The sequence below is a fragment of the Engystomops pustulosus genome, chromosome 7 (assembly GCF_040894005.1).
Source record: "Engystomops pustulosus chromosome 7, aEngPut4.maternal, whole genome shotgun sequence".
NCBI lineage: Eukaryota > Metazoa > Chordata > Amphibia > Anura > Leptodactylidae > Engystomops > Engystomops pustulosus.
The window spans coordinates 24783887-24795183 of record NC_092417.1 but is presented as its reverse complement, the minus strand read 5'-3'; the positions used below and the strand labels follow the sequence as shown (position 1 = coordinate 24795183).

At 41.1% G+C, this 11297-nt stretch overlaps 1 protein-coding gene across 1 annotated transcript; it reads right to left on the bottom strand.

Moving 5' to 3' along the window:
* Positions 1-6638: 6638 nt before the first annotated feature.
* On the bottom strand, positions 6639-7589 carry LOC140070090 (olfactory receptor 12D1-like). The gene has a single exon (XM_072116423.1). The coding sequence runs from the start codon at positions 7587-7589 to the stop codon at positions 6639-6641; it is 951 nt and encodes a 316-aa protein (XP_071972524.1).
* Positions 7590-11297: the final 3708 nt, after the last annotated feature.

Sequence of the window (11297 nt, the reverse complement as noted above, 5' to 3'; positions counted from 1 at the left end):
GCGACGCGTATGCGCATGCGACACGTTTTGGAGTAACATCAGTCCTTAGTCGTAGCCACGACTAAGGACTGATGTTAGTCCGAAACGCGTCACTTTGATTATGTTTTAGACGTCTTTATGATTTTAAAAAATATTCAATAAAAGTGGAATTTTATCAATTCTCAAGCCATTCTCATGGCCTGGATGCTGGACAACCCGTTTTTCTTCCTTGGAAGACAGTCAGACTTTGTCACCAGGAGTGAAGACAGGAGGAGGCCTGCGTCTTTTATCGGCCTGGAACTTGGTTCGAGCCGAAGCCTGTAATAAGGAAAGGCGAGTCTGCTCCCAAAAAGATATTCAGGTCCTGTATCAATTCCTCAACAGCAGGAACATCGGATGACACGGGCAGAGGTAGAGGAGGGCAAGGATGTAGTCCATAATTAACAAAAAATGGGGAGGAGCCTACGGATCGAGAGTCCAAGGAGTTGTAAGAGAACTACGCCCATGGCAACAGAGTGGACCAATCCTCCTGACAGGCAGAAACAAAATGGCGTATATAGCAGCCCAGGGTCTGATTAACTCTTTCCACCTGCCCATTAGACTTGGGTTGGTAGGCGGAAGAGAAGTCCAATTTCACTTGGTTGCAGAAAGAATGCCAGACTTTGGAGATGAACTGAACCCCACGGTCAGAGACAATGTGCTGGGGAAGTCCGTGGAGTCGGAAGATGTGGAGGAAGAACTGGCTGGCAAGAAGTGGAGCAAAATGGGAACATCTTCGAAAAATGGTCAGTCACCATCCAGATGACGGTATTGCCTGATGCAGGCGGTAGGTCCGTGATGAAGTTTATGGCCACATGAGTCCACAGACGTCTAGGTATCGGCAACGGCAGAAAAAGACCAGCAGGCTTGAGACATCATGGCTTATTCCGGGCACAGGAACCCACAAAGTCCTGAACATCCTTGGCCAAATCTGGCCACCAGTAGCATCGGGAAATGAGGGCGACAGAACGCTGCACCCAAGGATGCCCAGCCACATGTGAGCAATGTCCCCAAGACAGAATCCTCCACCGTAGAGCAGGTTGTACGTATGTCTTGCCAGGAGGTAGTTAATACAGATCCACAGGCGCGCCCTTACCTGTGGGTCAAGAGGGGTGATGTGCCAAGGAGCCAGTTCCTCCCCAATGACATCCGAGGCACAAGAAAGGGCGTCAGCCTTGATGTTCTTCTCGGCCAGATGTAAATGAATGAGGAAATCGAGCTGGATGAAGAACAGTGACCAGCTCGCTTGACGTGGATTGAGTCGATGAGCAGTCTGGAAATAGAGAAAGCTCTTATAGTCCATATGAATGCTGACCAGAAACTGAGCTCCCTCCAGGATATAATGCCACTCTTCTAAGGCAAGCTTAATCGCCAACAGTTCTCGATCTCCTATAGAATAATTCCACTCTGCGGAGGTGAAAGTCTTTGATAAAAATCCACATGTGATGGTGTGGCCTTTGGGATGCTTCTGCGCGAACACTGCACTAGCTCCTACTGAGGAGGCATCCACTTCCAGATGGAAAGGTTTCTCTGTGCCGGGACGCACCAGAACTGGAGCTAATGGAAACATAGACTTTAAGTTCGTCAAGGCCTCCTCAGCTGCCGAAAGCCAGAGTTGGGGGTTGGCACCCTTCTTGGTAAGCGCCACAATAGGAGACACCAGAGAGGAGAAGTGCGGAATGAACTGCCGGTAGTAATTTGCAAAGCCCAGAAACCGCTGTATAGCGCGTAGTCCTACAGGGCGGGATCACTGAAGAACTGAAGACATCTTGGGAGGATCCATCCGGAGACCTCTATCAGAGATGAAATAACCGAGAAATGGAAGATTCCGCAGATGGAATTGACAATTCTCAAGTTTGGCGTGAAGGCGATTGGCCCTTAAACGACTGAGTACTTGCCGCACGTGGACTTGGTGGGTCTCAAGGTCCGGAGAGAATACCAGGATATCGTCCAAATCGACCCCAACACAGACATAAAGCAAGTCTCTAAAGATGTAGTTAATGAATTCCTGGAATACGGGTGGTGTGTTACAGAGTCAAAACGGCATCACCAGGTACTAGAAGTGTTCATCACGGGTATTAAAAGCAGTCTTTCACTCATCTCCCTGGTGGATACGAATGAGGATGTAGGCCCCTCAAAGATCCAATTTGGAGAAGATCTTGGCTCCATGAAGACAGCTCCGTGATCAACGGCAACAGATAGTGGTTCTTAACTGTGACCTTGTTAAGACCACGGTAGTCTATGCATGGACGGAGTGATCCGTCCTTCTTGGTCACAAAGAAAAAAACTGCATCAGCCGGAGAAGAGGACTTGCATATGAATCCCCTGTGCAGGTTTTCTTTGATATAGTTTGACATGGCTGTGGTTTCTGGTACTGAGAGTTCGTACACATGACCCCGCGGAGGGGACATACCACTGGACTGTTGTAGGGACAGTGAGGCGGCAACATCTCCGCTCGCTTCTTTGAGAAGACGTTAAAAAAGTCCTTGCAGCAAGCGGGAAGGCCCTCCAGGACCTTGGGAGACACAGAAGAAACCAGGACTGGCACTGGATAAGGTATCTCCACACAGCGACACTGGCAATCAGGTCCCCACTGAAGGATTTCCCCCGTCTGCCAGTCAAGGACGGGTGCGTGGAGCTGCAACCATGGTAGACCCAACAGGATTGAGGACCTGGACCTTGGTAGTACATAAAAAGACAGTCTTTCCTTGTGGCTTTCCATCGACTTGCAAGGACAGAGGCTTGGTGCAGTACTGGACCGAGTCAGAGAGAATTTGACCACTGACAGAGAAGATGACCAGTGGCTTCTCAAGGCGAACCACAGAGATGTGATCCCAGGAGACCAGAGCAGCATCCATGAAGTTCCCTACGAAACCGGAGTCCAAGAAAGCAGAGACCTGGATTTGAGTGCCGGTGCCAATGCTGAGAAGTACCGGAATGATCAGTCGTGGAGAAGGTTTGCTTACACCTAGGGACGCTTCCCCAAGATCCCCAGGTGTTGGCATTTCACGGACGCTGGGGACGCATAGGACAAGCTCCCACGAAATGCTCAGGACTGGCACAATACAGGCAATCTCGTAGTCGGGGACAGGCAGAAGTTCAGGACGTAGTAACAGGTCAGAGCAGGCGGCAAAAAAGCAAAGTCAGAAACGGAACTGGCGTCACAACGGGAATTCACAGAAACAGCCCAAGGCATAAACACAGCTTTTTCTAGGGCTAGGACACAAAGATGTGGCAGGGGTCACAGGAACAGGCAGGGTTATATAGTATGGCTGAGAATGGCCAGCGCCAATTAGTGGTGCACTGGCCCTTTAAATCTGCAGAAGCCAGCGCGTGCATGCCCTAGGAGTCGGGAACATGCATGCAAGACCGAGGAGGACGGAGCAGCAGAAGTGACCAATGAAGACGGAGCAGCAGCCGGGACCGAAGAGGACGGAGCAGGAACCGGGACCCGGAAGTTGGCGGGGAGCGAGAGGCACAGGTGAGCCCGCGATCCACGATATGGGTTGCGGGACTACCCATTACAATTATTTTTGCACTAGACCATGTGACCAAGAGTTTTATTTAACATATTGAAATCTGTGAAAAGATCCGCCAATTCCCACTCGCCCTTTTTTTGCATGTACTTTTTACCATGGAAAGGTTATGTAGAATCCAGCTCACAGAGCAATCCAGCAAGGTCCATACAAATAAAAAATCTTTATTGCATTCTTTAAAATCCATATAAATAACAGCCTAGGAAACATGTAGGCTATGAGCTGTGGTTGTGCCTTTCCAAGGCTGGAATATGGATTATAAAGAATGAAATAAAGAAGTTTTATTTTCATGGACCTTGCTGGATTGTTCTGTGAGCTGGATTCTAAATGAGCTTTTCTGTGTTGTCGACTTTGAACTATCCATGCTCCACTACACCATGCTACAGGACTAACTGCAATGGAGACATTTCTTCTTTTAATTTACGCTACAGACTCTGTTAATGGTTGAAGACAGTCTTGTAAACCAGTGTTTCATGTGTAGTTCACGCAGTACTTCTTCCTTGGTTAAACAACCAACATTTCATGTTCACAGGATTCACATTATTCATCATCATGTCTTCCGCCAGGAGGTTTTCCTGGGTAAAGACAGTTAAGAAGGTGATGTTGAGCAGATTGGCCGTTTCCTCATCTTTCTCCACCATGACCCCAGGTTATTCCTTTTCTCCCTCAACCAAAACCCCCAAGTTATTCTTCAGAGGACCCACACTTTCTTTATTTAAATTCTAGTCATATATCAATTTGAAAAATAATTTGTGATTATTATTTTCCTTGGAAACATTTTTTTTAGTCTCCATTTTCACTGCCTTTTTTTATAGAGTTTTTTTTCCTTCTACAATCCTTCAAGATCATGTTTTGGGTGCTGCCCCATCCTTGCCCGTGGGTGATTTGCTCTCCTCGGGTTGTAGAAAATGCATAGGTGGATCCAAAAGATGTGGAGTGTAATTTCCTCAATGGATACCAGATAAAAAATAGGGACTTCTTCTGGCGCAGCCCAAGGAATCACGGCTATACGTAAAGCTCAATCGTGACTCAATTTAGTATTATAATCAGGATAAAATTCATACAGATAAAATCGGATGAATAAAAATGACAACGCGTTTCGCACCACAACCGGGCACTTTGTCAGGTCTATGTGCACAGTAATAACCATTTGTTTGGTTCATAAAACCACAGTATTTTTTGAAAATGTCTCATTTATTTTTGGTATTTTTATTTTGGAAACTTAGTTCCTGAATCACTGTTAAGAATTAACTTTTAGCATGTCATTAACAAGAGGGCGAGGTGTCTTGGCGTTTTTTAACATTTTTATTTATCTGCGCTGTTTTAAAATTGGTTTGTGAGCATATCAATAAAATAACTTTTTTTCCTACACCTGGGTGATCTATGCAATACTGTTTATTTCTTTTCATGTAGGATTCACAGGTGGAGTGGGACATGGAGCCTGTTGCTCACCAGCAGGGAGGATCAGTTTTGTTTTGGAAGCATTTTTTAAGAGTTGTCTATTCTCCATTATGGTGGAGTGGTGAGAACAAGTTGGAACTGTCTCCTCACAAAGAAGTGGAGCATTGGACTTTATTTTTCTTATTTGTAATATGGAGCATAGAGGAGAGCATACTCTGTCTAAATTGCTCCTCCAAAGGATTTCTTCCCCTAGGAACTAATATTTGGTTTTGTATATAGCGCAAATCACTGGCCATCGACATAGAAATATATAGTCACGCTGTTTCTCTGTTTTTAAATTAAATGATCTTTCACTCTTTTAACTTTTATTCAATTTGTTTAATTTGAATAAAGAGAAAAAAACTGAAAAAAGTGTGATAATTGTCCTCCAATGAGTTGTAACTTTTAGAATGATGTAAAATGTATATAGCGGACAACAACTATTTTTGGCAGCATAGAAACTCAGCAACCAACACTCCTGCATTGCAGCCATGGGTTCATTGGTTTAACTCTGGGACAATGAGGGAAATCTGTCCTTCACAGCGCTCTTTTATTAATTTAGTCTTCATTACAAATTGCTATGCAACAGGGGCTTACTCACAAGGAGGACATTTGATACAGGTGATGTTGTTTAATCAAAAAGAAATGGTCTTATAGACCATTGCTGAAGTACCAACAAAGCCATGGTGTGTTTGGAGCTGTGTTTCCATGTTGTTGTTCTGGTAAGGGTATTATTGGATGCTGTGTACTCGAAACCTAACCAGTTCATTCATTCTCTGGCCACTGTTCCGTTGTGTTTGCCTCAACTACATTGTTGACTGTAGTCTTTTTTGGCAATTGGACTCTGGCAAAGTACTCTACTGGTCAAGTGTCTTGCCTTCCAGTGATGTGCCTGTGCTCTTGAATGGAAACCATGCTCTGGTGTGGAGATTTTGCATAACCTAACCTTAATCCTAACTCTAACTCCTAACATTCTTTTCAATGTTCACTGGTTCTGAATGGATTAAGAAAGCAAGCTCAAAGACATTTCCCTACAAAATCTTATACAAAAACATATAATTATACATTTATCATATAGCAAGTTATAGCAGGGAAAGGAAACTGGTACCCATGGCAAGAAGAGAGGATGCCAGCTAGAGTTTCCCTATTGTGGCCTTTAGAAAGTAAAAATTGTGTCTCTAGGCAGTAACAATCCCCATTTTTTACTGTTTACAAGGTAGAAACTGTAAATGCCGTATGGGTGCCCTAATAAGTACAAGTGTCCTCTTTGCCACCTATTTTAGGGTGTACCCTAAAAAGGTAAACTATTTACGTGGACCCCAAAACATTAATGTGTAATTTAAATAAAAGAAATTCTATTATTTTAGGTATAAAAAGCATCACACTTGAGTCCTTATATGATCTGATGGAGGCAGGGGCATATATAAATATCATAAACACCACACCAAAGTTCCAGAGTATACGCCCCAGCTGTTCACTGCTAGTGACTTTGCTAGTTGTCCTCTTGTGAATATTAGTGCTTGATTTTTCTCAAGAGGTAGTAATAAGAAACAAATACCTAAGAGTATTTTAAAACCGTAGCTTCTAAAATCCTGAATCTACAGCTAGATATGGCACCATAATGATTTAGGGATTTTGTAAAAGCTATTTACCTAGAAAAATTCTAGAAATATTTGACCTTTTTATAAGTTTTCTAAATAAATCCCTTACTTCTTTGTTTCGTAATGTATAAATTATAGGGTTGAGCATTGGAGTAATGACTGTAAATAACAAGGCAGCAATCCTGTCTTTTTCCAATGAAGTCTCTGAAGCAGGTCCAAGGTAAGTGCACATTGCTGTCCCATAAAACATAATGACAATAGTCAAGTGTGAGGAACATGTTGAGAATACTTTGAACCTTCCCTTTGAAGATCTTATCTTCAGGACATGAGTAATGATGTAAGCATAGGACAACATAGTGAGCAAAAAAGTGCCTGTGCTGAAAAAGCCACTTGCTGTGGTAACAATGATCTCATTCAAGTAAGTATCTTTACAAGCCAGCTTCATTACCGGCTTCACATCACAGAAAAAGTGTTTGATCTTGTTATGATAACAAAATGGCAGCTTAGATGTCATGATGGCATTAATAAATGAATAAGCAGAACCTGTAAACCATGAGCCCAAAACCAGTTGGATGCAGGTAGACCTCCCCATTATGTTTATGTATCGTAGTGGGAGGCAGATTGCATCATATCGGTCATACCCCATGGAAGCCAAGAGGACACCTTCTGTACATCCCAAAAAATGGAAAAAATACATTTGAGTAATACAACCCTTTACACTAATTATGTTCTGTGTAAAGAACCCAACCATCATTTTTGGAACTGTCACTGAAGAAAATATCATATCCACAAAGGAAAGATTGGCAAGGAGGAAATACATTGGAGACTGTAGAACAGGATCTCTGACCACCAATGAAACTATGGTGAGATTTCCACAAATGCCAAGAAGGTAAAAAAACAGTACAAAAGCAAAGAGGAATTTCTGGGGAAACTGCTTATCGGTGATTCCCATGAGAATGAACTCATTTAGTAATGTACCATTAAATCCATCCATCTTCTGAAATTTATAAGATGTTTAGAAGAAGAGGTTTAGACTAGAAAAGTAAAATTAATATGAAGTATACATCGTACATCAAGGAAATTTTTACGTATAAAACCATTTTATTGTAGTGGATTTAAAATGTTGATTTTTGAAAGAAGCATTTTAAGCCTAAACGCACTTAGATAAAGTTTGTCCCAACCTGGCTTCTGTAGGAGAGAATGAGGATTACGGCTGGAAGAATAATAAACTCTGAATTGGATTCCCCTTCAAGAAAGCAGATATGTATCTATATACACAGTACAGACCAAATGTTTGGACACACCTGATCATTCAAAGAGTTTTCTGTATTTTCATGATTACAAAAATTGTAGATTCAAAATGAAGGCATCAAAACTATGAATTATCACATGTGGAATTATAGACTTAACAAAAAAGTGTGAAACTACTTCCAGGTCTTTTTGCTGTGATTACTGCTTTGCACACTCTTGGCTTCTCTTGATGAGATACAAGAGGTAGTCACCTGAAAAGTTGTCACATGAAAGGTGCCCTGTCAGGGGTAAAAAGTGGGATTTTTGCCTTATAGATGGGGTTGGGACCATCAGTTGTGTTGTGCAGAAGTCAGGTGGATACACAACTGATAGTCCTACAGAATAGGCTGTTATAACTTAAGGACACCTGAATTACAGACCACCCCTATTTCCAGATGGACATCACTGTGACCTCTGTTGAAGCTCTGAAGATGCTTTACTTTAGTCCCGGGCTTTAATGAGCAGTTATGTCTGTCACAAAGCTTTATTGACAACACAAAAATGTTGAAAATCCAATTGTCACTGGGACAAATAAAATTTTGTCTGAAGTTACAATATATATTATACCTTTTCTGGGTTAGATACAAATTCAACTTAAGATCAAAGCTAAATAACCTACCTTGTACAGTACATAACCTGAGGACTGATGTTATATATTCTCATCTAGTGTATTGTGACTTGTGTTTTATATTGTTCAATGTTCAATAAAATTGATTCAACATAACCTGAGGACTGCCTATACATAATATACTTGAAAGCTGAAATTTGAATTGCTTATTATGCTGCTGACATTTTAACGGCCCAGACTTTTATCTAAGTATTATATTTTTAGTGATTATTTTAAAGGTTGCAAATAACATTATAAACTTGTACTGTACATGTGTAATTCTGGAGTCTTGATTTACCCGCTGCATATGTTACACTAACTAATGAAAATCCTGGTGCAGATATGAAACATGTTATCCACATTTATAACCGCTATAATATTGTTATGTTTTTATTATTCTTCTTTAGGTATAGTCCTAGTCTACTGATAACCATGTCCTGCAAATCCTCCTCTTCTTTGAAAAGAAATATTCTGACATTCTGCTACTACAATGTCTTACCTGTGAGATCAAATTAAAAACAAAAATTGATGATATTTGGTAAATTCATAGTAGGATTCAAATGTTCTAAAGTTGAATCCAAAGACTGTAAAGTAAAGGTGCTGCCTCATGACCCATAATATTCAGTTGGTGATTTTTTTTTTCTTTTGAACATGGAAATATATAGTGGTTGATAAATTCCTCTGTGAAATCAGTGAGGATATGTTTTTTTTCTTCTTCTCATGTGGATATTAGTATCTGGGGATGTACCTTCATTAGAAGACAATCAGAAGCAAAAGAAAATTAACTAAGAATTTAATAGACTTGAAGAAAGTCTTACTTTCAATAAACTGTGCTCCAATCAACAGTCTAGGAAGTTTACGTGAGGAATAACTTGGTGTTTGAGGATTGCACGGCTTTGATAGGTACTTAACAGGTGTCTGCACTGCCATTGTGTCGCACACAATCTTTTTTTGGCACAGCTGCGCTAGGGGGGGGGGGGGGGGGGTTGGAGTGCCGTTGTATGATCCGACTAATTCGGACTGAGAGAGGGATTTAACTTTCAAATTGTGTTTCAAGACAATGCACTTACATGCACCAGGAAGAAGGTGAACTCCAGCGGACCTGAGCGGGGAAGTGACTCATGCACTACATCAAATGCACGATCTTAGTGAATCGCGTGTTTTCAATTTTGAATAGAAATTTGTGTACTCTATTCTCTCCCTCCCCTCTCCGTGGATTGTTATGTAGTCTGACACCTTTGGCTACCAAAGGGGCTATTTAATGGACTGGTGAGACAGGCCTTGCCCAATTGCCCTACCTTTCCTAATTGTAGGAGAAAACTAGTCAATGTTCCCTTCCTGCACCAAAGTGCAAACAAAGGTTAAATATTATAAAGAGAGATAGATAGTAGCTTGGTCAGAACCAAGAGGACAATGCAGTACAAGATTAGTAGGCAAAAAGATGAAGCTAGCTAGCTCAGTACAAGTCTATTGCAGACAAAGAGTAATAGTCCGGTGAACTATTTATGAGATGTCAGAGCCCTAGTCCAAAAGATGATTGGATCAGTTGTCTGATATCAGACTGGGCATCATTGAGAGATCCTATATATCACAGCAGATTAACTGATAGTAAACCAGAGCAGAGATCGGTATGGTGTAAATCAATCAAGGCTGCTAGGAAAGAATACACCAGTGTTCAGATTTGCAAGGACAGAATGGAACAATTTGAAAATATATCAGCACATTCTCAGCGGTATTAACATTAAGTACGAAGCAGGCACAGATGTGCGTATTATCCATGAGATCACAATGCTACAGAATGCCCTCTATGCCGAGATGTATTTTTGCAATTTTACAGGGTACCCTTTTTTGTGGTAAATATTTAAAATAGTTGAAATATGTCTGTGACAATGTAGGAGACACCAAACATCATTATAAGTACTGAGAAATCAAGAAAACATAATACGTGTCGAGTATTTAAGGGATTTTAATGGGGGAATATTTAATTCCTAGAGTTTAATTCGCTATAAATACACACCTGTACATATTCCCTGTCCCATCAATCTTAATATTAGTGGAGGTTTGGTCATCGGATTAAGTATCACTTCATATTTCAGTGCTCAGCAGCCCTTTAATAATCAGATAAACGCAAATTTCGTTAGCTGAGTCTAAGGGTGCAATTCACTGAACCATACGGTAAGCTTAGATTTACCACTTTTGAATTGGCCTTTTTTTTAGATCAGATAAGTTTGTTGGTCTGATGAGACAGATTAGTTTAGTGCACCAAGTCCTTCAACTGGATTATCTTTCAATCAAAATATTTCTCCAAAAATGCACATTTTCTGCTGAAATACTAGATATGACAGTTATTTATTCCCGTTATTACACATTAAAGGGAAATATTATTATGAGAGGCTTTGTACTAAAAACTTAACCATGTGAATTACTATTTGCCTCAATAATAGTTATGTTAATGGTACAATTCTAAAGTCCATCCATCTACGGCCACTATTCCTCTATTCAACCTACCAGCATGATTTGGAGTGTTGGAGGTAACATTTGGACCCGGGAAAGAACCAATGCAAACATGGAGTAAATATACAAACTCTTTGCAGATGTTGACCTGGATTGGACTTGAATCCAGGACTCAAGCACCCCAAGACTGTAGTGTTAGCTGAGCCACCTTGCTGCCCAGATTTAGGGTGCTCAGGTAGGGTACCACCCAAATCTTCACAATAACAATAACTGCCACTGTTGAATGTGTTAAAATAGATATTCCAATTTATTGAAGTATATATAGAAATCCAAAAATGTTGACGTTTCAGT